At 45.7% G+C, this 26,627-nt stretch overlaps 11 protein-coding genes across 11 annotated transcripts; 6 read left to right on the top strand and 5 right to left on the bottom strand.

Moving 5' to 3' along the window:
• Position 1: 1 nt before the first annotated feature.
• EDB93DRAFT_1100144 (ubiquitin-conjugating enzyme/RWD-like protein) lies at positions 2–1,180 on the top strand (the record flags this gene model as incomplete). The annotated part of the gene is made up of 5 exons (XM_041446972.1): positions 2–25; positions 79–260; positions 319–482; positions 593–604; positions 669–1,180. 5 exons carry the CDS (start codon positions 2–4, stop codon positions 1,178–1,180), a joined length of 894 nt encoding a protein of 297 aa, XP_041312858.1.
• A 509-nt stretch (positions 1,181–1,689) lies between these two features.
• Positions 1,690–2,946, bottom strand: EDB93DRAFT_1076009 (S-adenosyl-L-methionine-dependent methyltransferase; the record flags this gene model as incomplete). The annotated part of the gene is made up of 2 exons (XM_041445199.1): positions 1,690–2,736; positions 2,791–2,946. The coding sequence occupies 2 exons, from the start codon at positions 2,944–2,946 to the stop codon at positions 1,690–1,692; spliced, it is 1,203 nt and encodes a 400-aa protein (XP_041312857.1).
• Positions 2,947–3,326: 380 nt separating this feature from the next.
• Positions 3,327–4,024, top strand: EDB93DRAFT_445376 (uncharacterized protein). The gene is made up of 2 exons (XM_041456401.1): positions 3,327–3,773; positions 3,841–4,024. The coding sequence occupies exon 1, from the start codon at positions 3,410–3,412 to the stop codon at positions 3,734–3,736; it is 327 nt and encodes a 108-aa protein (XP_041312856.1). The 5' UTR covers positions 3,327–3,409; the 3' UTR covers positions 3,737–3,773; positions 3,841–4,024.
• On the bottom strand, positions 3,908–4,084 carry EDB93DRAFT_1075873 (uncharacterized protein; the record flags this gene model as incomplete). The annotated part of the gene is made up of 1 exon (XM_041445187.1): positions 3,908–4,084. A coding segment is annotated over one exon (177 nt), but the record flags the coding sequence as incomplete, so codon positions are not given.
• Positions 4,085–4,863: 779 nt separating this feature from the next.
• Positions 4,864–5,433, top strand: EDB93DRAFT_1118185 (uncharacterized protein). Its single transcript, XM_041448407.1, has 3 exons — positions 4,864–4,919; positions 5,015–5,121; positions 5,175–5,433. Exons 1-3 carry the CDS (start codon positions 4,897–4,899, stop codon positions 5,219–5,221), a joined length of 177 nt encoding a protein of 58 aa, XP_041312854.1. The 5' UTR covers positions 4,864–4,896; the 3' UTR covers positions 5,222–5,433.
• Positions 5,434–6,342, bottom strand: EDB93DRAFT_1118183 (Metallo-dependent phosphatase-like protein). The gene is made up of 4 exons (XM_041448406.1): positions 6,093–6,342; positions 5,877–6,034; positions 5,739–5,819; positions 5,434–5,684 (listed from the first exon to the last, which is right to left on the bottom strand). The coding sequence occupies exons 1-4, from the start codon at positions 6,288–6,290 to the stop codon at positions 5,459–5,461; spliced, it is 663 nt and encodes a 220-aa protein (XP_041312853.1). The 5' UTR covers positions 6,291–6,342; the 3' UTR covers positions 5,434–5,458.
• A 619-nt stretch (positions 6,343–6,961) lies between these two features.
• Positions 6,962–8,128, bottom strand: EDB93DRAFT_1334450 (protein prenylyltransferase; the record flags this gene model as incomplete). The annotated part of the gene is made up of 2 exons (XM_041455280.1): positions 8,041–8,128; positions 6,962–7,973 (listed from the first exon to the last, which is right to left on the bottom strand). The coding sequence occupies exons 1-2, from the start codon at positions 8,100–8,102 to the stop codon at positions 6,962–6,964; spliced, it is 1,074 nt and encodes a 357-aa protein (XP_041312852.1). The 5' UTR covers positions 8,103–8,128.
• A 373-nt stretch (positions 8,129–8,501) lies between these two features.
• On the top strand, positions 8,502–9,902 carry EDB93DRAFT_1237848 (glycosyl-transferase for dystroglycan-domain-containing protein; the record flags this gene model as incomplete). The annotated part of the gene is made up of 7 exons (XM_041451467.1): positions 8,502–8,676; positions 8,738–9,108; positions 9,162–9,343; positions 9,403–9,550; positions 9,604–9,656; positions 9,716–9,821; positions 9,882–9,902. 7 exons carry the CDS (start codon positions 8,502–8,504, stop codon positions 9,900–9,902), a joined length of 1,056 nt encoding a protein of 351 aa, XP_041312851.1.
• Positions 9,805–11,521, top strand: EDB93DRAFT_1118161 (D-isomer specific 2-hydroxyacid dehydrogenase). Its single transcript, XM_041448405.1, has 7 exons — positions 9,805–9,821; positions 9,882–10,060; positions 10,081–10,093; positions 10,118–10,195; positions 10,246–10,307; positions 10,372–11,133; positions 11,180–11,521. The coding sequence occupies exons 4-7, from the start codon at positions 10,171–10,173 to the stop codon at positions 11,408–11,410; spliced, it is 1,080 nt and encodes a 359-aa protein (XP_041312850.1). The 5' UTR covers positions 9,805–9,821; positions 9,882–10,060; positions 10,081–10,093; positions 10,118–10,170; the 3' UTR covers positions 11,411–11,521.
• Positions 11,522–11,845: 324 nt separating this feature from the next.
• Positions 11,846–15,215, bottom strand: EDB93DRAFT_1283956 (uncharacterized protein; the record flags this gene model as incomplete). Its single annotated transcript, XM_041454477.1, is given in 11 exon segments — positions 11,846–12,672; positions 12,722–12,723; positions 13,107–13,536; positions 13,586–13,621; positions 13,673–13,682; positions 13,731–14,006; positions 14,026–14,094; positions 14,147–14,375; positions 14,427–14,628; positions 14,686–14,867; positions 14,945–15,215. The coding sequence occupies 11 exon segments, from the start codon at positions 15,213–15,215 to the stop codon at positions 12,010–12,012; spliced, it is 2,370 nt and encodes a 789-aa protein (XP_041312849.1). The 3' UTR covers positions 11,846–12,009.
• Positions 15,216–16,029: 814 nt separating this feature from the next.
• On the top strand, positions 16,030–18,434 carry EDB93DRAFT_1100137 (uncharacterized protein; the record flags this gene model as incomplete). The annotated part of the gene is made up of 10 exons (XM_041446971.1): positions 16,030–16,278; positions 16,327–16,351; positions 16,412–16,595; positions 16,678–16,840; positions 16,915–17,013; positions 17,067–17,489; positions 17,539–17,895; positions 17,953–18,149; positions 18,177–18,267; positions 18,315–18,434. The coding sequence occupies 10 exons, from the start codon at positions 16,030–16,032 to the stop codon at positions 18,432–18,434; spliced, it is 1,908 nt and encodes a 635-aa protein (XP_041312848.1).
• Between the last annotated feature and the right edge of the window lie 8,193 nt (positions 18,435–26,627).

The raw sequence follows: 26,627 nt of genomic DNA, 5'->3' as shown, positions 1-26,627 counted from the left end.
CATGCCTCCAACTCCCTCAAATGTCGTGAGTTGCATGCCTTTGATACTAAGTACCTGATTGTATTGATAGTATTACAGATGACTGTAAAGCGCATCCACAGGGAAGTCGCAGATGCCAAGAAGGAGGACCTAGGCCCCATCACCCTCGCACCCTCCGCCGATAACCTCTTTCGCTGGGCAGGTACCATACCTGGACCCCAAGGGAGCCCGTATGAAGGCGGCGTGTTTAATATCAATATTCAGCTAGCGAATGACTATCCGTGAGCACCTCCATACCCAAAGTAGGGTGCTCAAGCTTCACTAATTGTTCTGTGATAGTTTTTCAGCGCCAAAGGTCACCTTTGTAACCCGGATATACCACATGAATATATCGGACAAGGGCAACATATGCATTGATATTCTCAAACAGAACTGGTCACCTGCGTTGTCGCTTTTCAAGGTCATGCTCTCCCTTTCATCCCTCCTTACCGACCCTAATCCGCGTAAGTACTATTTTCGATCTTGACCCTTTCATTGCAACTTTATTTGTTTTGGACTCGTATACTTTCACCCCATGTGTCTATTTTGGCTAACCGATGTTCCTTGTTCCTAGAAGATCCTCTCGGTGAGCTCCCTTACACTGTTCATTTCCTATTTTTCTGAACCACGATCGCTTTGTGCGCACTCAGTTCCCTCAATTGCAACCGAATATGTCCGGAATCGCGTGCAGCACGACCGCACGGCCCGGAGGTGGACAGAGCTATATGCCCGATCACCTGTATCTGTGCCTGCGCTGTCACCTATTGCATCCACGTCTATGTTCTCTGCCATTGTCCCCGCACCCACATCTACATCCATGCCCACGCCCACGACTTCTACAGCTCAAGCTTCCGGATTACGTAAAGGGAAATCTCGAACCCCAACCAATCAACCCGCGCGTGGCTCGGGCTCGTCGAATGTTCTCCCCGAGACGATTGATATTTCTGACTCCGATGACGAGTTGTCGCGACCACTGCCTACGCGCAAACGTCCACGCGGCATTCCCGATGAAGTGGACATCGATCTTGTGGAGGCAGAGCAGCGCGCAACCAGACGCCGACGCGCAGATGGCAGTGGGAGTGTGGTTCCGAGTATCTCTAGAGCCTCTAGAGGAAGTGGAAATATTGTGGGAGCTGCGGAAGTCATTATCATTGATGATTAGTTCAGGAGGACTCATCACAAAATTGGAAAACTGCCTGTACAAGCGATCCTGAATTACAACAAGAGATGTCTGTCAAATCGTGTGCCATTCCTAGTACAGCAAAAATAGTCAGACTCGGTGGAGAATAGCAGGGTATCGCAATGTTGACAAAGACAATTCCAAGTTGGTGGTACAGAGGATTCAAGCCACAAGGCGAAGCGGAAGCCTGAGATAGGGATGATACTTAGAGATAAAGAGTCTGTTATCACGATTCAATCGCATTCAGCAGCTTGAAGCTCAAGTTCGGATACTTTCTCTTGTTTGCGCGCCGCGGATTCGGACGTCAGTGACTTAGGCTGCAAACCTTGAGGGCCTGGATTGGCACGTTCGCATTCGCCCCTGTTGTGGATGGCACGTTCGTCTTGGAAAGGCCTACTACCATGATGAAAAGCAAGGGTTGTTTGAATAGCGTATGATCTCGTACTTCAATATAGTGGTACGTGCCTATGTAGATGTTTCGTCCTGTAATGTTAACAGTAATAGCAACAGGGGAGCCAACGTATCTCAAATAATCTGTACCTCATCTCATCCGCACGACCAATTCCCTCGCGACGCCCCACATCCTCCTTTCGCAACACCGCCAGCTTCGTTTCCCCACCACATCCTTCATTTCTCGGAATGTCACACCCCCCGTCTGGAAATGCATCATCCACAGTTTCCCACAAGCCTTCATGCCTCCCCGACGAACGCATTGCGATAATCAACCAGAACACCCCTCCCTTCTTCAACGCCTTCTCCACGCAATTTTTGATCCACTTGGCATGCTCAGGGTGGTACACCACGTCTGCACCAAGGATGACATCGTATGGCTCGAGTGAAGGTGGTCTGGACCAGTCCAGTAAGTCGATTTGAACGGAGACATTATTGGTCTTCACATTCTGCAGTAAGTTATCGAGGACCGCAGAGTGATAGTCTGTTGCCACAACAGTAGCATCGACTCTCATGCGATCGAGAAGCCGTGCGGCGGCAATGCTGAGAAGTCCCGTGCCTGCACCTAATTCGAGAATGCGCAAGGGAGCAGCCCCTTGTGGGATGTCCATGTATCGAGCAGGATTCGCACAAATACGTTCAGTGAAAATGATAGCGCTCGCCCAACTTTGCAGACCAACGGAAGTATGATCCGTAAGCGTGAGTGGAGCATCATTAAGCTCGATCGTGATGGGCTCGCCTCCTTCACCAAAAGGAAACATAAATTGTCGCGTGAGAGCATCCTCTTGCTGCTCATTGTCGCTGGAAAAACATGCAAGAAGCTTGCTTGCTTCCTCTATAACGACTAGACGCATATGTTCTTCTTGTTCTGGGACCCCATCAAGTGCGTGCATCCAAATATCGGATCGCTTTATGAGACCTGTAAGCCATTTGATAGCAAAATTTCGTTCGAGTTCGTTGGAACGCAGGACGTCGGGGTTCCAGCCTTCAGCTTCACTTTCTAAATCACCTTCCACTTCCGCCTCATCATCTTCGGAGGCATAACCAGAGTCCGGGACGCCATCGCTATGATTCAAGCGTCCCGTTCGCTTTGGGCGAGGTACGTGTACCGTGTCAGATAAATCCTGCTTCAGTGCAGGCACAGCATTTGTTGAGCGCGTCCTCTTCGGAGGAAGTGCTGGGGCGGAGAAATATAGATCCTTCAAGTCTTGCAGGGCATCTTGCATAGAGGTGGTGGTATGGGTGGAAAGTATAGAGAGAGGTGGAAGAAAAGAAGTTGGAGCGCGGAAGAAGGTCATAATTTGTTCGTCTGGATGGGATATATGTATGGTATACGTTGGATAGGATGTCGATTATAACGATGTTGCCCGATTAACGAAACCTTGATAGACGGTCTAGTAGGGGTATTGGTGCACCAATTCTATGTGCAGTGAGATCTATATCCGAGTCGCTCTATGATCCCAGAGAAAATGGACCCGATAGCGTAAAACTTCTATGTGTCTATGCTCGTTGCAAAAAAAAACGATGTTAGTCTCTGAAAACAACGCAGGCTCTTTAGAATCTAGAGCCTGCGTTGCTACTGAACGAGGAGAAGTATTGGGAATGGCATGGTGGGAGACGTAGGAAGAGAGAGAAAACGTTGTTTGGAAAGGTTTTTATGATCACGGGAGATAAGATAAGATCTTGTAAGATAACAAATAATATTGGGTCGACTCTTCGGACAATACTTACAAGCAGCTTCCACATATATAATCAGTTCAAATGGATGTTCAGTCCAGGGAACTCACCGTGACTTACAAAATTGTCCCACCACCATCTACGGTAGCTCCTCCGTCCCTCTCGCAGGAGACGACTCATAGGTTTCCTGTCGTATCTCTGCCTGCTTCGGAGTCTCAGGAGGACATTGACTCAGAGCTGAAGAGATATTATGCATCTCTGCGAGCATCGATTGCAGAAGCTCGTACAAAACTCGGAGAAGAGTTGACCGCTTGGAGGGATGCAGTAGGAAGCGCAGAACTTGGAAAAGAAAAGTCTGTAAAAGCTGAAGCCGACGACGAAGGAGAGGAAGAGGAGAACGCAGAGGAATGACATTAGACAAGGATCATGTAGTCCTCAGTGAGCAAAGGTACATCTAATTTTCATCTGCAGCGATTTATTTATTCTCAAATGCCTACTCAAACTACAGATTCCAGTCCTTGTAGCGTACAGTTGCAGTGCAGCACGTCAATGAGATGAATTTTGAACATGGTCGTCACAAAATCAATGATTCCTCTTCCTCAATTCTACCTTGGCTCCTTTCGATGACTCATTCCCATGAGAAGTGGCTGGTCCAAGAGGATTGCCGTTAGGAACTGCGAGGGGGCTATGTGAGTGCTTGATGGCAGCAGCGAGTCTATTTTCTATGCTCCGTTCGTCTCTATTTGTTAGTAGTAAATTTCGGAGTGGTGCCTGAAGACTGAATCATACTTGGAATCGATATCCTGATGTGTGTTCTTGTCACTCATCATGCTTTCTTGTCGACTTCTTGTCCGATTGTTTTGACATTCTGCTGAACCACTTCAAACAGAGAAGGTAGGGTTCAGACTGACGCCGTCGTGATGTCAAGGACTTTTGCAACGTTCAGCCACCAATCAGTCGACTCCGGTCTACAAATGATATCGATCAAGACCGAAAAGTCATGCTCGCATTCGCCAACGAGTTCTGACGCTGGCCTGATTATGCGAGGAAATTGCTGGAAGGATACAAGTAACCTGAGTATGTCGTGACTTGGAGACTAAGTTAGAATATTCAACCTGACGATGAAGAAAAAATTGTCTTGATCGCACTGAAACTTGGAAGTCTGGCAAAGTAATCCACAGATGGCATCTTAAATTACAAGGAAATCAGTGAGCACCGCAGCCATTGGTTTCATTATCCAGTTAGATACATACACTGCTGACGATATTATGCGTACAATTGTCAATGATTACGAGGAAGTGTATGAACTACCGGCCTACTTTCAACTCCTAGAGAAAGCGGGAGAAAAAGCAAAAGCACTAAGATGTGCAAGCGTTCGTGTCCGCCCTACTTTGGCGCAGACCAGCGTGATCGTATAAGGCTGGTCTGCAATTTGACTTGAGTGCGTTTGATTAGACGAAATTTTACACGCACAACACATTTTAAGGACAAACATCACGTGATGTCTCATCATTCTGCAATTTGTGCCATGCGTGTTTGAACGATACAACTAGGGTGTGATAACACAGGAGATGGCAGGAAAAGCCAAAGCACGGTATGTGGCCTTCTTGTCATAGGAACTCTTCCCGACTTGACGATTGCCTTGTTGCAATCAACACTATTTTCCTTTTGCCAACGTCTTACTGCCAGATCGATTATCGTCCGCTTGATTTCCACTGCGCAAACGGGTTTCTTCTACACCACGCAGCGCCTAAGGCAGGGTCCGAAGCTCGCTGCCGTCAAATATGATCCCAAAGGTGGGTATTGGTGTTCAGGCAGTTAGGCAAAATTCTGAACTGGTTCATTTCAGTCAAAGCTCGTGTACTCTTCGTCGAGAGTAAAAAGACAAAGAAATAGCGAGATGGTTGTTCCAGATTTTCAGTTTCTTGATAGCATCAGGAGATTCACGTCGACTCTTGTTGAAACTGGGTAGTGCTCGACACACACTCCACAGTCGTGACAACATGCTATCTGGCGCGCTCTCATACACGTTCAATATAGGTGGTGTAGGAGCCATAATTCTGTTCATAAGGGACTTAACTAGAGGTGCATCTGAACTACACATGACACAAAAGATATTCTACGCGTCCCTGCTCACCAAAAGGCCTGCGCTGTCTGAGGACTGCTCGGTATGTTCTGCGGCGTTACCCCACTCTGGGGAATTGATGTCGCCGACTGAGACTGAGCCGGCTTGGGAGCCTCTACCTCTTTGCGGTACTCAATTTTCTCAACACGAACTTCGCCTTCTACAAGCTGATATACATACGTGACAACGACAGCGCCCTGAATGTCCATGAGTGCAAAGGATGGGGTTATTTCACTGAGAATATCAATTCAGTCAGGCAATGCAGACGAAATGATGCGAGGGCTATACCCGTTGTATGAGCCTGTCCATGCGCCAGTCGCGGACCCAGGATTCACGAAGAAACGACCATCATATTCGATTGCCTGGAAGCTTATTTGAATCACATCAGAATGCCAATTATGTGTAGAGGCTGCGGAATCAACACACGTATGCGTATGCCCTGAAACGAGCACATCTACATCCATTTGCCGTGCCAGTGTACTAAGAGCGTCAAGGTCACCGGTCGGTACGCACTGGTGTCCATGAATCACTCCAATTCGTATTGGGGTATGTGCTATGGTTGCAGATGGCGGAAAGCTGGCGCTCTAGGTCGTGCGCAGGTCAGTAATTGATTGACGTAACATGAAAATGACAAGTATGCACCTCATCATAATCCCCTCGGACAACATACACATCTCCTGCTATAGTGCGCAGGTACTCGTAAGTTTCGCGGTCGCAAACGTTCCCTGTGCAAATGATCTGTTGAATTTTTCCTGGAACAAGAAGTTTACGGAATTTGGCTGGGAGGTCATGTGCGCGGTGTGGGATGTGCAAGTCACCGATTATTAGGACAAGCACCATGTTGCACACAGCGGCGGTACCATGTATAACGGACTCCTGCAGGGAAGCTTAGGGTCCGTTGTGGGAAAGTATTACATAATAATATTTTCCTGAGTCATGCCGCTGTGTCACGGTGCAACCTCGTGCTTAACTCCGTCATGATGGCAGGATTAATATTGGGCATTTCTTGAGCGGTACTATATGGCTTGATGGGCCAGAGTTCCAATACTCTCGCTAAGAGAAAAACAACTTTGGCACGACTCAGAGCACTTCTCTATCCGAGTTTCCTCACCACCAACTCACAACCAGGCTGTCGAACAAGTTCAAGTTGCCCCGAAAGCGAACCTGCCGTACCTTATATTGGGTCAGATACTAGAGACTGGCCTAGAGAGCTGCGCACGAATTTCTGGAGCTGGAGTGTCACCAGCAACGAAAGTCCATTACATAAAGTGAAGAAGATCACAAGACAATCTTGTTGCGATGGAATGACTGAATTCTGAAGAGTATCAACCAGTCGTGGTGGCACATTAATTAATAGTGAACACTACCTGTCGAATCAATTAATGATAGCATGATCTTCGAGATGATTGCCATCGATATGAGCTAGGACCTGGGGCGTTAACAGCGCCCGTGCCTATGAACTGATATCGGCAGCATATACAGTACGTGACTACGCAATACAAGTAGTTGCGTCACTTCAATCTCTTACTCCTCCACTCGAGAAAATGGCAGGCATGTTGCACGCCACGAGGGGACTCATTCTCCTGCTCCGTCCTAGTACTTTGTAGGGGAAGCACAAATGACGCAACAAATGCCGTAGCAACATCTCCCTCATCCCAAAATACACGGAGATATTGCCAAAGCGTTTCGTGCTCCGGAAACGCACGTACGAGCGCGATAGCGTGTCCGAGCACGGAAAGTAGGCTGTCTGGCAGGAATGCGCTTTCCATGTCTTCAGTGAGATGCGCAAGAGTTTTAATGTGATGAACAGCACTGTAGTCGGAAATGTGAGACTCAATCCACTGCATGATACTGATGATCTCTTTCTGCAAGATTTCGGTGAACACGTCTGAGGTGGTATAATGCACCCCAGCTACGAGGGCAGATCGAATGCATACGGTGCGATGGGTCCAGCCAAAATAATTGCGGGGATATAACTCGCAAGCTCTGGTGACAAGATCAATTTCCACCGAGAGGTCACTCGGGGGAAGGTGGAAATTTGGTGAATCAGGAACTACGTCAGCAACCAGCCCTTGAGAAAAGCTTGATATTGGGTATATGCGTCGGAGAAGCCATCGCCTGTGATACCATAGCTCGCCCTGTTTGCAACAGTGCCTGCTCGAAAGCAGAGCGGCTGTGAACTTGAGTTCCTGCCCCACATCGATGAGGTCTTGCACAAGAAGTTGCCTTCTAGCATTGAGCGCAGTGTGGTGAGCCGGATTCATCAAAATGAGGACAGCAGAAGAATCAATCAAGTCCTGAATCGCCGAAGACGTGGTATGATTGGATGGGGTCTCGAGTGTATGAAGTCCAAAGGCCTTACGTGCAGCAGAGAAGATGGGCACGGCAAAGAGGTATGACCGACGAAGTTCTTTCTCAGGTACACCGAGATTATTCTTCATGAATAGAAAAGGGGAACGAGATCGTTCTGCCACGTCTGGGATCCAGATGGAGGCATCGCCAGGGAGGACCTCGATAGTTGCACTATAATGCAGGGCACGACAGAGCACATGAGTCGTAAAGTCAACAAGGAAATTCTATCACAGCTCACGGAGGTTTGAATAACAAGGAAGAAAGTGACCTGAAGCAAGTCGAGACTGATGCATCTGTCATGTTTGACGTCACGAAGTCAACGTTGCACAAACACTTAACAAACATCGTTGAACTTCTGCGGTCACCATCGACTCTCAATTCTGCACATCTGCACGCAAGGGACTCAGAGACTAGCAACATCTATATTCCACTGCTTAGCACATGTCGGATTTCAGTCGTGGCCTCAGGTTTATCCGCCTGGCAGCTTCTCTTTATGTTGCGATCGCGGTCATCTATACAACAAATCATATTCTGTCTCAAGTACGGACATTTGCGAGGCTATACATGGCCTCCTACGATACAGCTGCTGTCCAACAAGATGCCGAGGTCGCTGTTAAAACATCTCAGGAAATGTTACTTTGGCCTGCGTCCCCGTTGTTACCCGAACATACATCTGCCAGGGCAACAGACGAGATTCGAATGAGCGAAGATATTTTTCTGTCCAAGGCATTCTCGCAGTCTATGCACCCTCTTAAAGTGATTCCCTACTACTACAGGGCTTCGAGGACATTCGAACAGAACGATATTACCATCACCACTCTCGTTACATTCAATCGATTCAAGGTCTTTTCCGAGCTTGTGACACGCTACCAAGGTCTGCTCCGGTCTTACAATCGTTTGTTCTCTCGATCCTCCCTCAATTTCTTTTGTCAAAGGTCCGATTTCTGCAACCGTCCATGTCAAGCCTAGTGCAACACACGCCCTTCTGGATGCTTTGCACGACCTGTATACGTCAACACCCGCGATGTCAACCTATGTCGATATACACCTTGTTCTCACGCCCTTCGACCGTCAATTGAACACTTGGCGAAATGCTGCGCGTCTCTTTGCCCGTACCGAATTCGTCATGATGCTTGACGTCGACTTTGCCATTTGCACCGACTTCCGTTCTGCCATCAAGGCTAGTCTGGATGCCAAGATTGGACAAATTCTTAAGGAGGGACATGCTGCTCTTGTGGTGCCTGCGTTCGAATATATCAAACAGCAAGATGGCCTGGACCAGAAATATTTTCCTCGCGATAAGCAGGTCTAGATGACGAACGACATATTCTAGGAAGTCACTCAACGATACCATTTTAGACATTGCTTTCGCTGGTCAAGGCGAAGAAGATCGATATGTTTCACCGCACTTGGGCTCCTGGCCATAACGGCACCGATTATCCACGATTCTATTCCGCCACCCCTGGTGAAGTTTACAAGGTCACGCAGTACCACCCCGCATACGAACCTTACGTGATCTTCAGAAAGGAAGGGCCACCATGGTGCCAACCCAAACCGAGTCACAAATCTGTTTTGCTTTGTCTAATACAATCTTTTACAGGTGCGATGAACGTTTTATTGGGTATGGAGGGAATAAGGCGGCTTGTCTCTACGAGATGTACCTCTCAGGGATGTCGTTCTATGTCCTTGCGGATCACTTCCTCGTGCACCAGAGTCATCCATACGAGGAGGAAGCGCGAAAACTTGAGGTATCCATTTTCTCATAGTCAACAACAACTCTTGATTTTGAGACTTATATCAGCGCAAGAGTAACCGTAAGATATATCAGGACTTCAAGGAGGAAGTTTGCCTCCGGTTTGTTCTTCGGCTTATCTCAACCGCTCAACGATGACGCATCATCTTTGGCTTCTTAGGTACTTGAAGCTCCACTACGATTCTGGAACCCTTAACAGTAGCCACGGATACAATGTACAAGAGGAATGCAAGAAAATCAGAGGCGTGTCGAAAATTGCTACTCTGGTGAGTTTCATGCTGATACTTGCGTACCTTCGATGCATGTGTCTGACGTTGCTTCAACAGATGATGGAGGGTAAATTTTAGTATCAGTGTCAGTAATGGGTCTTCCGCTTGTACCAAACAAGGTTGACAATCTCATCGCTGACGAAAATGGTGTGAAAAATGATAGTCTGACATGCCTGTGATGATTGTGTCCCAATTTATCTGCCTTCAAGCTTTCTATTATGGGAGTGGAATATGTGTTGGTTAGTTATTTTAGTCCCATGTCCTCACGTGTTAGATTAATGAAAGATAACAGCTTCCTGAGTCTTATCCTCTGCTACAAGCCTTGTGATAAACAGCATAACTTGTGATGCTCCCCCGCGTGTTATTGTGTGGTTGGTGTCTAGGTCTATTCAATGTTCATTCGGACTCTGATGTATTTCAGATGAGATTGAGTATGTCCAAGAGGAGTTGAAGGAGATGTTTCATGGGATCGCCGAAGTCGTAGTAAGTTTACTTCCCTTTCAATGCACCTCCAGCTTTATGCGTCATTGTCCCCTTTCCTCTTCAGCATCTGGTCTCAGAATCTCGTTCTCATTTCCTCTCCTCGTTCGGGCCCGGTGGGCCATATGAAGGGACTGTCGCCTTATACAGGCTCAGCGAATCTTCTAAAGTCATAGGAAAATTTGACGAACCATTAATTCGTGCTCTAGCCGATACGAGCATGGTCCGCTGGATTGCTCAGAGTAGTAGTGGCTACGATGAAATTGACGTGCAAGCCTGCAAAGAACGAGGTAAGTTCCTTAGTCAGAACCAACTGTTGCTAACACGTATGCTTGTCCCAGGGATATTGGTATCGAATACTCCAGGAGCGAATGAGGATGCCACTGCCTCTACCGCTTTGTACCTTATGCTATCGTGCCTGCGGCACTTTTCGATGGTAGAACGCTCCCTTCGCTCTGGTACATGGAGGACGCCTTATAATGCGGCGCAAACTCATGACGCTACTGGGCGCACGCTTGGTATTTTGGGATTAGGTTACATCGGCCTGAGATTCGCACACCTTGTGCACGCCTTTCCAATGCGCGTCATATACTTCTCACGAACGAAGGCGGAATCTGTACCGGACTGGTGCGAATATGTCTCAAGCATAGAGGAGCTGTGCGAGCAGGCTGACATACTGAGCCTGCATGTCCCTCTCAACCAATCCACAGCTGGTATGGTTGGAGAGAAGGAAATCAGGACCCTGCGACGGGGTAGCGTGCTTCTCAATACGTCACGAGGACGAATAGTGGACCAAGAGGCGATGATACGAGCACTAGAGGACGGTCATGTAACACTTCTTTCATCGTCCTGTCGTCTTTTCTCACAACTTTCAGCTTTCATCGGTCGGGTTGGATGTATACCCTGATGAACCGCGCGTAGATCCGCGCTTGTTGACCTTTCCACGATGTACGCTTCTGCCGCATATTGGGGGACAGTCAGCAGAGTCAGATAGGAGAAGAGAACTGCAAGCATTGGGAAACGTGAAAGCTTTTGTATTGGGCGGCGTCGGGGAAGATATTGTCCCTGAGCTGAGGACAGAAATCGGCAAATCGACTACGTTGTAATCACCGGCAGCATGCTGGACAAGGCATAGCATAGAAGGAAGAGTTACCTTCCTTCGTTCAATGATAGAATGAGACTCGTATAATGGAGAAGAACGATCACTGCAAGCCTTACTAAGGTCCTGTTTGGACAGCGAATATTACAATTCAATTCGGAAATTCAACCCGTCATGTGACGCTACACGTGATGTATCTTGGTGACCTAGATTCTGACTTTTCCGAGTTGCCGACGGACTGATTATCGATTAATCGATTAAAGTACTACAAAACTAGATCTTGCATGACCGTCACCACAACTAAGCATGGACCTCGAAGCACAAAGTGACCTGCGTCAGAAACACCTCATTTTACTTGCGATAACCATTGCTATTGCTCATACATCAGTAAAACCTCAGATTTATTTTCCTTCAATAACCCACTTTTCTTGCCTTGGTGCTGGCACTAAGGCATAAAAATTAATACAAGGAGTGATAACTCGATCTTTCCGAAATTTCTCAAAGGTGCAAAGGAGCGGTCCATTGGGTTTGCCACACAAAGGAGAGAAAATGCATATTAAGAGAGAAAATAGTATTATAAATTCAAATGGTGTACAAGTAGCTAGATCAAAATGCAATCTCAAAGGCATGATGGTCAGCGTATTTATTCATGTAGTAGGCATGGAATGCATCATAGGAATGATAAAATTTGAGCTCTGGAGGCAGGAATTCCGTGCCATACACAGGAATCAGATGTGCAGTGTGATAAACGGTGTCAATATGAATGATCGCATACTCAGCAGTATTGTTTGTACCCTCTCCTGGATGAACCACCCACATTCCCGTGTCTTCGTCTGCAGCATTGCTGATTTTGTCGAACCAGTGAACCACAAGACAGGGATACACTTCGCCCCGGTACTGGAATGAAAAAAATGCGCGAATGCGTGCAACTTTGAGACCTTGCATGTTAGGTAGACTAAAGTCTGTGTTGACAAAGACACAGTCGTTGCGTGAATGCCCACCTCGCCAGGAGGGACAAGAGCGGATGTGTTCAGTGCGCATGCCACCAATACCACTCAAATTGCTTGGCACATAAAATCGTAATGATGCTGAGTTGAAGACTGCAATTTTGCTGAGATAGAGGGGGCATTCAGCAAGAGGTATGTCAGATAGATTGTGGGGATTATCAGGATGTGTCTGTTGAAATAAGAAGTGCCTGAGAAGGTCAGATAGGTGAGGAATATCAAGTTCATTGGTGAGTTCAGGAAGGGTTTGAGCACAATTTTTGCCCTTTGTACAGTATGTTCAGTATCATGTTGAAAATCAGGAAAAAAAGGACACCTACAGCAGGTTTTTGCCAGCTGTACAAACACTTGTAGAACTGTGGGCCCATTGTCTATGTTGAGGTCAGCGTCAATGTTAATCAAGGGAGGTGGAGGTGGTGTGGGTATGGGTGGGGCAGGTGCAGGGGCATGCATATCTGCTGCTGCTGCTGTTGCTGCTGTTGTTGTTGCTGTTGTTGCTGCTGTTGTTGCTGTTGTTGCTTTCGTTGCTGCTGCTGCTGTTGTTGCTGTTGTTGCTGCTGCTGCTGCTTGAGCAGGTGCGAGTGCCACCGCCCCCACATCTTCATCAGCTTGGTTGATCTGCGCAGGAACTGTCATGCAAATTAGTTGAAATATATATCCTAAGAAATGCACAACTTACCTAAGGCATTGCTGAGAGACAAGTGCCAGTGAGCATCCCCCGACACATGAAGTTGACTCGCAGTGCTGAAAGTTTGTTGAGCCGTTGATTGGTCAGTAATATCTGACCAAGCACATTCAAACGGCTCGATTGTCGCCAGGGCTCCTTGACCGCTGTGATGTGCTTGTTCTCCACGATTGACAAGTGGAGACCATTGGGTGCAGCAAAGAGTGGAATGTTTTGAACATAGTGCATGAGTGAGTGTTGACGAGGTAAGGAGAAGTGAAGGACAACACCCGTTGTCCTGAAGATTTCGTGGTAACGGTGAAAACGAGAGAGAGTGTCTTCAATTTGAAGTAGAGAGTCTTCAGTGATTATATTGCGACAGACTAGATAACAAAAATACAGAAGCGCACGAAAGGTGCGAACAATGTCTTGAGGTACATGGCCCTTGATAGCAGGTAAATAGACCTAAAAGATTCAATATTAGGTAGTAACAATACAAAAAATGACAACTCACTTTCATCAAGGCCTTGGAGTCATCTCCTGTCCACTGCTTGAATCCGTGCCCTTGAGGAAATCATTGCAAGCCTGAAAACGAGGTGACAGCAGCGATTCTATGGCAATGAGAAAAAGTAAGCAATCCGAATACAAACTGAGCTCACCTGCGGTCAATATCATCCATAATTTTCTGTGCCTTTTGTTTGTTGTGTGTCTGATGGAGGTACTTCTCAACCCATGTCATGAGGTGATCCTTGAACACACCTTTTATAAGTTGATGGAGGATATCTGGTGATATCATTTGATAGATATCAGCTTGGGGAAAGTCATTTGTGAATGGCTGTCGAAATAGTATTAGTTTTGTAAATGAAAACAAGAGAAAAATGCTGAATGACTTACCACAAGTTGCGTGACTATTTCGAAGTCTTCCCAAAGATCTCCTGAGGGAGCTTCTTCAACAAGTGCCTCTGTATATTTGCAGCTATGGGCAGCGCATCTTCATCAAGATCTTTGTGATTTGCAACACACCTTTAGAATAATGTGAGTGACCATGTAAATACATATTCAATGAAAGACGTACTTCGGACACCAATTATGGACAATGCACACTAATAAAACTTGCTCTTTGTAATCCGCTATGTAAGGCCCTAGTCCATATATGACACGCTGGTAGTGGCCATCTCTGAAATGTGTCACTTTGGGAGTCGTCATGCCCAGCTTGAGTAGATCGAGAATTTTGGAAAGGGATGAATGGAATAACTGTCGACAAAATCTTCGGAACAAAGGTTCTTCAGCATGTTCCTGCGTAGCTGTATCATAGTTAGTCAGTTATAGAAATAGATTGCAGGGTTGAAACATACTTTTTGGCATTGCCAGGAACCCAATGATGGCCACACCATCACGATGTGCTCTTCGAACATTATTGTGGATGTTCCCAATGGAAGCATAGAGCGGGTAGTACTTGTTGTTACCCATTCCGACTGAAACTGTTGTTTTGTTGCTGCCAAGGATGACAGGGACAAATGTTGACCCGAGAGTGCTCGGGTCTTTTGCGATTTCATCCTAGATACATAGAGCCGTTAATATTGGACATTATGAAACAAAAAATGCATTACTTACTGCTTGATCCCATACCCAGTCACCAGACATAAAATCCTTCCATTGACACTTGTCACCCTCAGTTGAATGCTCCCTATACAGGCAGTAATCTATCTCCTTAGTGTAAGTCGAATTTGCGAGCACATTACGCGCAACTTCACGTGGGTCGCGGAACCAGACTTCATATTCGCCATCCATCAGGGCTTGTCCTCATCTGCAAGTCTCTTGCCATCATAGGTGACCGTAAAATGTTGCCATGGTACATCCCCCAAGGGTGAACTGTCAATGACATGGTACAGATCACGGTGATCTGCAAATGGCGGGCTGTCGTTGTGCTTTGTGAGGGTAGATGCCCATAGATCCAGTAGCCGGTCAATTTGACCAGCTGGCATTTGATTGTGCTTGTAAAGGAACTCAGCTGTTTCAAATTCTGTGTGGTTTCGAAAAGGCGTCCAGTCATTGGTTGCAAGATTCTCAGGAGGTGGAGGTGGAGTGCCAGGGGGGAGGAATACACCATTTACATCACATGGTCTACCTGTAATAGCACTCATTAAACTTAGAGTATCAGGCACTAAATTGACATACTGTTAAGACCTGTGTGATAATTGTGGTAAAGATGATCACCATGCCCAAAAAATTGAGTGTCGATGTCTGCATGGGGGGATGGTTGGTGCAGATGTTCGTCCATATTACCCTGGTAACCATGCACATCAACATCGTGCTCATTGTCTTCATTGCAAGACGGGTGTGGGCTTGGTGTTCGGGGAACAGGTTCCAGAGATTCTCGATGGTTGTCTTGAGGCAGTACTGGCATCACAGGATGTGCCAAAATTCGGTGTTTTGTTCGCCCAGCAGAGCTTTTGAACCATCTTGAACATGTTCCACATGGGAGTTGGAGTGCGCTATGGTCCCATCAGCGTGGTTGGATGCATGGAATATCAGCAGGCATCATGAAAAGTGAAGACACTTGAGATTGCATCAATAGGAGTGTGTAGCTAAAATAAATTGATACCTGCATTTTCGTTGAGTGGATTTCCAAGTGACTGAGCTCAAGTCAGCTGAAGAATGTGTCTAGTTGATGTGACTGGCTGGAAGTGTAGACATTTGAAGTAAGTATGGCGTGAAAAGACAGAATAATGCAGGACTTACTTGATGTTTTGGACAACTTTACAGGTGCGCAGACCAGAGAGTCCTGCTAGTAGTGAATTGAATTAGCGATTAAACTTTGTTTGCTTAGTTCTTAAGTATGGAACTTACAAATTGGTTGTCAATTTTCAACTTCAACCATTCTACTGACCACTCATTACATTTCCCTGGCTGTCCCAAGCTTGCCATAGAGCCTGTCAAATCTGCTCCTTGTCAGCAATGTCCGACACCACTCAGAAGTCATGCACTCGCCCACAGAACACCAACAAGCACCCAGGCTTGCCTGACCTGCCAGCAAAAGGACGTCAGCGATGGACTAAGGCCCAGATAGTAGAGGACAAGCGAATTCTTAAGGAATCGCGCGAAGTTCAAGAGCAGGCTGTGCTTGAGGGACTGCAACAGCTTGCAGCCATGCAGAAAGAAATGGAAAAGGCGGAGGAACTCACCATCGTGAACAAGCCAAAGCCAGTGAAACCTCATGCCTGCCCTGTCATGAAGTGAATGGTGCCTGATAAGAAGGTCCTGACAACAGAAAACGCTGGTGAGTGCACAAGCATCAGATGGGCTCACTTACATGGGGCTAACATTGTTGAGGACCTAGATGAAAGTGGTCAAGATGACAGTGGTCATGTTCAAGAGGAAACCAGTGAGAAGTTGAAGACTCAAAAGTGTGGCAAGATCTCACTAAAAGATGCAATCAACAATGCACAAGATTCAATCGCAATGCCAGGAATCAGAAGCCAGGAACCACATGTTGAAGACAAGAAAGGAAAGTCGTCTGCAAAGTAGTCTTTTTGACTTGATCAAAACCATGTTGATGCTTACTGAATCAATGCTATTCTTTGTTAACTTAACCTCAAAATTCAGGTCAACCAACTTAAAGTTTTCATTGGCTGGACATGTCAATGGCTGGGTATCTGATATTGCACCAGATGAGAGGTCCAAAGCTTCAAGTGCTTCCAAGTCTTACACCGCTGCTTCCCCTTCTCATTGGCACATGGGCCCAGCACCCAGGTTACATCTGTATCAGGTGTAAATACAAAGTCCAGTCACCAACCTAAAGTCTCTTTCACTCTTGCTACTACTAACAAACCTGTTCCTGAGGTTCTTGTTGGCAGCTTTGCCAATGACACTTTGGATGATTCCCAGGAATACCTTGAAACAATTGCCTTGAAAACAAAGGAGAAGAAGTCTTTCATTAAGGTGTGTACAGTATATGTAGTCTTACTGGTTCTAACACAAAGTGAACTATATAGATCACTACCAACACGAGGACCGATGATGCGACAATGGGCTCGAAGGGACAGTCTGACCTCAATGTGCCAATGGATGCAGAGGCCTCTATGCCATCAGACTTCGAGGCAGACTTCGAGGATGACGGCCCAACAGACTTCGAGGACAATGATCCGATGGACGCAGAGGATGATGTGGAGAATGACGTGGGGGTTCTGGAGGACAACTTCAAACTGAACAAAGATGTGAAGATGTCTGAGGACAGTGACGGTGGTAGTGATTTATCATTCCACCATCTGAATAACAAGAAGTGCAAGCTTGCTAGTGTGCACACCAAACCCCACAGGGTCTTGTTTCGCTTATCATCCTCAGATGAGGAACATGAGGCTCCGCTTACAGCTGTTGTTGGAGTGGTCGCAAAGAAGGCCATGCGGGTAACATCTTTAGTAAGTCTATTTCATTAATGGTTATTGCTACTCATATTTGTTTGAACAGACTTCAGTCGCTGTCTCCAAGGCAGCTGCTACAGCAAAGCCACCTGCGAAGAAGGTGAAGACTGAAAACGGTGCCGATGATGATACGAAACACATGCTCGTTCCATTGCCCAGTCACTGGATCGAGAAGCGTTATAAGTCACGCTCAACCTACCGCAACAGTGATCTCCCTCCGCAATGTCAGGATCAATGGTGGCCCAAACATTTTCTCTCGACCCTTTACCTGTGGGCCAGCAGCCAAAATGATCTCTGGCAGTTTGCAGATACCTCTCTTGTTGAAGTGCTTCAATCCATTTTTGATGTCGTGTATCCAGATCTCCAGTACAAGGTGACTGCTCAGGGATCTGTCTTTGGTGTTGTGTGTCCAGCAATTTTTTTTGTAGCACTATTGCTAACTCATTGTGATCTCAATAAGGCTACTCAGCGTCTGGCAGAGTGGCGCAGCAACTTCGGTTCAACAGGACTCACAATTATGATCGACTTCTTCGCTCAGAACAAAGACACTAATCCAAAAGACCTTAGTGAAGCGCTTATGGAGGAGTTCATGTTCCTCTTTGAGGACTTGGACCACTCAGACAAGATGAAAGCATTCCGGTCTCCTTTCATGATATAGTTATTTGCAACCACTCATCTTCACAGTATTGTTGGACATACTCATGTCACCGCCATCAAAACAGATGTATTGGCTGCCAGTGGCATGGCTGGTGTTCTTGCTCTCTGCGCAACTTCAGTGAGTATTCTGACCATACAAGAATCATGACTTATCACATTTGACAGCTCAAATGTGCTGTCAAATGCCTTGGTGCTGGTGCCATTGATATTGATGCAGACATCCTCGATATGTGTCCTGCACAACTGAAGCGCAAGCTGCGCACACCGAAGACCCTCAACAAGTAAACCAGCAACTACAACACCACCAAACACGCATTTTCCATCAACAACTGGGGGTCAGTAACCGAAGCTTACTTGGCCAGTGTAAAGAAAAAGGGGGACATTTTTTGAGGGACACAATTTTAACAGCATGGAAGTTGCTCAAGAAATCAGGCAGTGCTGGCCTCGAGAAGTATCTTTGCCTCAATGACGACGATGAATCAGAGGACATTGACAGGCATGCCATGCTTTGGTAACTAGTAATATTGTTTTTTTTTGTGTTATTCATGAGCTAACATCATTTATAGATCTTGTTCCCACCATGCTTGCTGTCCGCTTCCATCATCACCATTGATTCAAGTTCATACTATCATGTTTTGCTTATCCCACCACCACTCATAATGCCTTTTGTTGTCTTTAGTCTCGTTTCATGCTGTAAAGAGTAAATCTCCACTGAGCTCAGCAGAAATTGTACTACCTAGTCAACAATATTTAGGTAGATCTTAGCACGACCTATGCTGCTATACTTGCAGAGCAAGTGCGTTCAATCCTAAAGGGATTGCTAATTGGTATTAGTAGTAAAATGTGTCAGTAATGCAAATAACAAAATGTCTGATGCTGCAAAACGATGTCCAAAGGTACTTATCTGATGTCCGAAGCCAAAGTGCGATGTCCGAGATTTCAGACTTTTGGACTTCACAATAATAGGTTGGAAACTTTATAACGAGTGTCGGATTGTGAGCGGTATGTGCGAGTTGTTACAATAACATTTACTCCTATTTCATTTTTCTTTTCTCGTAACCATGCCGCCGACTCTAGACTCATCTAGACTCGGCTATTCTCTTATCAAGCAGGCTGTCCGCACTTCTCTTCTATCTTGATTGTAACATAGATACTATCTTGCACCGCATGGCGGTTTCACCTATCTTTGCTATCTTGATAGGTTGTATTCTTTTTTTCCTATCTCTGTTACCTTTTCTTGTCGCGGCTACGCCGCTTCCTTTTACCTATATAAACCCCATGTACCATAGCTGTATTCCTTAACTTAATCTACTGGGTTTTCCCCTTGAAACCTGATCTACTAAGGCCTCCACCCTTAGTAGCCTGAACTCTGATTCTAAGGCAGTCACTCACTGTCTTAGCCTGAAACCCTTGATTGCGGTAGAAGTGCTAAAACCACTCACCGCCTAGGCAGAAGTGCTAAAACCACTCGCCGCTGATCCTGCACAGAAGCCGCGGCTCGTGCAGTAGGAACCACCAGAAACCTTCCTTGTATTAGGAAGGCCGACGAACTGTTCGCCTGACAGGTCTATCTTGACCGGCAACAGCAGAACTATCCCAGTCGTAACACGAGTATAATGAGTGACGGAGTATGACGGTGAACAAATAATAATATTTCACAATGCAACTAAGAACTACGAGAATATTCTGGGTGATCCGCAGAGTTGGGAAAATGGCTCCTAACTACTGGATGATGATTGCTACGGGTCACTAAAGAGTATTTAAGTAAGTACATAGAAATCCGGAATACTACAGGCGAAGATAGTAGCAATATATTTCGGGTCTGATGTCCTATGTAATAAGACACGAGGTGCTGCAGACATGTAATAATGTGGTCCGAATGTCAAAAAAAATGTGCACAGGGATAACTATGCACCTAGTGAGGCTAGTTCAGATGGACAGGACACAGAATGGACAAGTGCATGCGAAGTGCGATCGGCCAATGCGATGTCCAAAAGTCCGATGCGCCAGATCTGATGCAGAGTGGCTTGGACATGTGCATGTATGTTTCAGGTGTTGACGTGAGTATGAAAAACCATGGTTCTGAGCCCAGCGCCACGATCAACCATCGCTACAATGCTCTCTGCACCACCACCCTTCTTTTTGCTAGCATTTCATACTCTCCTTTTCACTAATGTTTCATACTTTACTTTGTGTTCCCATTTTCATCACTTTTTTGCACTTTCCACCAGATGATGTGATACTGTTTGCTCTCTATTATTACCACTTTGTTTTACCGGTTAATGCCTCATAAGTGACTTACATGAGCTGCAAAGTAGAATTCAGAGGATGAGTGGCATTCTTCTCAATTTTCTCATTGTGTCTTTTGTGTCACCTTAATGGTTCCTCAAACCTGGTAAAACTCGAAAAAATAGAAATAAATTCAAAATCTTGAGCAAAAATAGACCCGAGGTTTTACTGATGTATCACCTACTACTACAAGTTACTACTCACATCTCGTGCTGGAAAAGTTCTATACCACACATCAATCTTAACGGGAAGGGCATGGGTGATGGAACTAATTACTGGTCACCCAGATCGTATCAAACATAACTTTGGTGTCCATCTTGAAGTCTTCAAGGCCTTGGTGCAGACACTTCAACAGCATGGATTCGTTCAGTCACGCAATGGTATCTTGGTTGATGAGCAACTCAGTATATTTCTTTACACATGTGTGACTGGCCTTTCGTCTCGCCTTGTTGGGGAGAGGTTTCAACACTCTCCAGACACAATAACAAAGTATGTTCTCATTAGTATTAATCTGATTTGTTCAACCTGACCATACTCTAGATACTTCAAGCACATGCTATTTTTCTTTTCATCCCATCCGTTTTACACATTGCACGTCAAGTTTCCAAATGAAAACACCCCAATCTCTGCAATGATATGTGAACACCCATCATTCCGGTTCTTCAATCAGTGTATTGGTGCCATAGATGGCACCCACATCTGCACTTTCGCATCACTTGATGCTCATGGTGTTCTGTGCAACCAAAAGGGATACTTATCCCAGAACTGTCTTTTTATATGCAATTTCCAGTTCTGTTTTACCTATTCTCTCTGTGGCTGGGATGGCTCAGTTGCTGATGCAGTACTCTGGAATGACATGCGCAAAACTGACTTGTACATACCTGCAGGGAAATACCTTCTTGCAGATGCCAGTTTTGGCACATGTGATGCACTACTGATCCCTTATTGAGGTGTGCACTATCATCTGAAGAAGTGGCATCAGGCAAACCTTGCATGAGTTTTCTCTGAGTCTGAGTCTCTTTAGTAGTACTTAGTGTGATTTAATTACATGTACAGGCCCAGAGATGGTAAAGAGCTATTCAATCTATGATACACTTCACTACGCAACATCATCGAACATATTTTCAGAGTCCTGAAGTGCCAGTGGTGGATTTTACAGGTTGCACCAGAATATGACATGGAGATTCAAGCACGGATCCCAGCAGCACTTTGTGCTATCTACAACTTCATTCTCAAACATGATCCCAACTTCTTTGAACTTGAGGAGGATTATGATCTCGCTGAGAATGATGACAGCCACAGTGTGGCATTGGGCACACTTTCAGAAGGCCAGCCAGATGCTGCAGAGAGAAGGGAGGCAGACAACCATCGAGATCCAATTGCTATGGCAATGTGGGCTGATTATCTTGCAGAGCATGCACATCAGGGGCTGCTGTAACTGTAGAATAGCAAACTATACACTTTTCATTGGTATCAAACATAGTACAGACAAATGTAAATGAAAATGTATTATGTGACACCACATAGCTGGTGCCACTTCTGCTCCAACTAGGCATGCCTTGTCTGCTCATTTAATGAGCAGAAAACAACCACCTGTCTCTCGTTTTCTGCTAGATAGTTAGTGATAGCCAGCTGCTCATCACCACTGCCAATAACATCATTGGAAGCATACTGATTGAGTAGCGAAATAGCCTGCATGAGCCCACCCATCGAACTTTGCTGGGGGATGCTGGGAGGTGACAGCACCAAGTTCTTCTGCATCTCACAAACTATGGTAACAAGATCCTTCATACTTTCTGCACCTTCCTGCTGAACTTTCAGTGTTGCAGATGGAGGACGAGCTCGTTTCGAGTGATGGGAACCTGCAGCATGTTCAGGAGCAAGTGCGCTATATTTGCGCTTTCCTCCACTAGTATCACTGACACTTGTCCATGCCGCTAGTGAGGAGCCACCAGAGGTGGATGGGGCAGATGGTGAGATGGCCTTCAGATTACTGATTGGATTAACGATTGGGTTTTTGGGGAGGGCAAAGCCGGTGGTAGTAGATGCAGTGGAACTTAGTGTTGGATTGGCGGTAATGGTAGAATGGGGTCAGAATATGTATTTGCCTTTCCCCTGGCTAGAAACCAGCTGCTCCATGAGGGCAAGGTGGGAGAAGCCTTTTTTTCTGAAGGGCTTTGCACTGGGATGGTGCTGCGAAAAGAGATGACATTGAGTACATATGTTAAAGCTCCTTTGTACAATACTCACCTTGATATATCTGACCCAGATGTCATCATCTTTCAATGCAATACCCGCTCCACTATCATCACTTCATGCAAATCCCAATGTATTCTTGATGTCAATAACAGCATTATACAAGGTTTTTAACTAGAAAGATATTGATATCACACTGATGTTAGTGCCAGCGCTGATAAGAAATTTGAGTCATTTTAAATGCACTGATGTCCATTTATTCTTGCACACTGTCCCAGTCTTTACTGCACCCCTTTGATTGGGGAATTTCTTCTTCAGATCTTCTCCTGCTGCATTGAAAGCAGGTGTCTTGAAGCCACCATCACCCGAGGAAGAAAGAGTGCCCAGAAAAGACTCAAGCAATGCTGTTTCCTCCTCCTTTACCAGATTGCAGCAGCTTATCAGCAGCACCCTGAGACCAAAGGGAGCATGTAGAACCAGTACCAGATCTATCAGACATTGTGATGGAATTATTGTGCCACTTGACACAGTGAACCTGAGGTTCACCACTGGCTTATGTGTAGCATCACATGATGGGTTGAATTTTGATTTGAATTGTAATATTTGCTGTCCAAACAGGACCTTAACAAACATCCCTGTCTTGGATCATAAAGGTTAGATCACTCGAGTTAATCCATTATAAATATTTTATTTGGATTGCCAAGAAATGAAACCAACAGCACCAAACTGAAATAAACTATGAATAACACTAACATAAGTTTGGGTAAGAAACCTTTTTTGGTTTGATCAACTAAAACACATCTTCAAGCTCTGAAGTAAAGGAGGTAAGCATGAGCTGAGATTCCCAGAGTTTAGGAGCAAGACAACACAGCTAGCACATGCTTGCCCCCAAAAGATAGTCAGAAAGCAAAAGACTCATGGATCAATGAACCAGTGGCATTGCATAATAAGTGAAGGGCTCCAGAATGGAACTGTCATGCAGATATGGGGCTATGACAACGGCGTGTTGATGAAGGTATGCAAGGAAAGCATCCCCACTCCAATGACTCATTGACTTCACAGTTTCGAAAGGCACACCTCATAGTAGGTATTCTAGTGTGCCTCTGATCTGAATCCCATGTCCTTTCAGCGGCTCGATCCCTAGACAAGAATAGGCATGCTCTAGCCTTCGCATAAACTCCAAGTGAGTTAGTGGCTGAAGGCCTTGATGATGCTGCCAACTGAAAAGAGCACTATCTGAGGTAGGAGAGTTGATGTGCAGGTGTGTCTCTAGTTCTTTTTGAGGATCAACCTCACCAGATTACACCGCAAAATACAGATCTTCTCCATGAATAGACATCTTGGAGCGAGGTAGATGAAGCACTGTTACTTTCAACCCATGCTGATCTTCAGTGTATTGAATGTCGGATACTTTAATGTCAAGTGCAGGATCAAAGGCACTTAACAACTGCACTGTTAATTTGCCCAACCGTGCTAAGGTGAAAAATGCAGTGACAAGACACGTGTAAACCATGGCATCAAGTGGAGTCGAAAGGTTCAATGCAGAGCGCAGGGTAAGAATGATGTTGATAGTGAAAGGTTGACATTTAAGACATTTGGAAGGCAAAGGAGCCAAACATGCCGCACCTCTGAGTGCGGAGGAGATCTCTTCAGAGTGTCCTAACCATTCAAGTCTGTGTAGAAGATGCCATGCTCTGATACCATAGACATAGTTTTTGAGAGTCTTCCTGGAGTACATGTCTGCACAAGTGACAATAAAACTGAGGAGCAATAAATGTGATGCAGGACCATGTTGGTCCTAGGAAATTTGTCGTGCATCACAAAAAATGTGCTGAACTAACAAACCCAAACAATAGGTTTCTTTAGTCCTGCAGGCGAGCAAATGTCCTATTACAGTTAAAATGTGGTTAAGATCAAGATCAGACAGTGGTAGTGCAATACCATTTTGATCCAAGGTAATGCGACTTTGAGAAGGATGCCAGAGGTGCAGGTGATCTTTTGCTGGACAATGAGGCCTCAGTGAGCAAGGCTGAGGTGTAAGCGCGCTGACATAAGGGCAAGGTTTCGGAGAGGACTCAATAGGACATGAGAGTGGCAACGTGACAGCAAAATGTGAGTGGTTATTCATCCCAACCATCTTGGAACTTCCATAGCTCCTCCCCATAACTCCATTCTGCTGCTCTGTCAGCTAATGAGTCAGAAGTTGGTTTCTGCTGTTGATGTACATTGTCGACATTGTTGAAGAGGTCATTGCAGGTATCAGAGGCATCTTGGATGAACTGTGAGAGTACATCAGAAAGCTCAATAGGGGGAAGGAGCAGTTTTGCTGAAGGTAGTTTTCCTTGAGATGGCCCATCAGCAGGGTTGTCTGAGCTTCAGATGTATGAGATGTGGAACAAAGTGTCATGTCCAAAAGGTTCAAGCAGAGTGAGGATTTGCCGAAATACATAGTTGGTCACCCAATTTCTACTTCTCCCATTCTTCCACCCATCGACAACTCTGAGATTGTTGCAATGCACCCAAAAGTGTTTGCCCAAGGCAGGAATTCCAAGCCGGATGATGCACTGGACAAGCAATTTGAAGCCAACGGCCTTGGCCCATCCAATGTCCTTTGCACTGTCGAGTGTGCACCATCCTGGTAACAGTGCCCAAGCACACCAATATCCATGGATAACAACTGCAATTCTGACACAAGAGCTGGCATCAGAGTAGCTATAGGCATCAAAAATGCACAAATGCTGTGGGATGGGGCGATGGAGGGTGGGGTTAGAGGGTTGTGAGGCCCACCATGCAAGATCATTGATAAGGTGTTGGATGCAGTGATGTGGCACAAATGGATGTGCACTGGAGATGCTGACCATCAATTCCAGGGATGTGAGATAAGCTCGTCCCTGGGGAACCACAAGACATGCATGAAGCAATTTTCCATACAGACATTGTGTTTCAACAAGCACATGAGTCAGATGTGAGAGCCAGGCAGTGATGGTGTTGAGATATTTTGCCTTCTTTGCTTCAGCCAGCGCAATGGTGAGGTGAATGAGGTTCCACAGAAGACCGATATCAATGACTTTGTATGCAAAAGGTGTGTCTTTGCTAGGTTCCCAGGGAATGCCCAGGTCCATGGAGGAATGGTCAATGTCACTAAAATTGCAAGAAAAACACCGATCAATATCAGACCGAGAACATACATGTGAAAGGTCCCATATTGGAAATCAAAAGTCTTCCCCAAAGATTTTAGATGTACCATCCTCGAAGACAGATCCTTCAAACCAAAGTCTACCACCTGTCTGATGAAATGCACTAGGAGATAAATTACTATGTATAGATTGACAATATGAATTGTAACTAGCGAGATGCTGATGCTCGATGCGGAAGAAAAGATGGTCATCAACCCATTTAGTGAGAGGACCGAGTCCCGCTGTGCATAATAAATCTGCACCAGCATCAGCCACATATCCATATGCTCTGGCAGAAGGTCCCATACTGAACGATGTGCATGTATCAACACAAAATGCATTGTCATCGATGCAAATGATGGTTGCATGCCATTGAGATGGTAAAAGAGGAATTGTCTGATATGCTTCAGCCACATCGTGCATTGCTGCTTGTGAACCAATAGGCAGATTCCATATGATTGAACACACGGTATCAAAAGTCCCCCAAGTGCAAGGGAAATTGTCTGAATCCACACATGAGTTGATGGAAGTGCAAGGAGTGGAGCGTGACAAGGGGTAGGGAAATAAAAAGTTTTGGATGACGCGAAATTTGCCAGGCTTTCCAATTTTTGGTATGATGATTACAGGCAAAGTTTGAAACTCTTCCAGCAGAGAACATAAGTGTGAGCGTGTACAAGGTCCAATGTAGTGTCCTGTGGATAGTTCTCGTGCAATGATACTCTCAAAGGCTTTGCGGTATTGCACAAGTGATGGGTGGTTAGGTGAAATCTGTGATACACTAAGGCAGGGCAGATGGAGATCAAAACTGCATCTAAAA

Source organism: Suillus bovinus (genome assembly GCF_016758785.1).
Source record: "Suillus bovinus strain UH-Sbo-P2 chromosome Unknown EDB93scaffold_3, whole genome shotgun sequence".
NCBI lineage: Eukaryota > Fungi > Basidiomycota > Agaricomycetes > Boletales > Suillaceae > Suillus > Suillus bovinus.
This window is presented reverse-complemented; position numbering and strand designations above follow the sequence as displayed.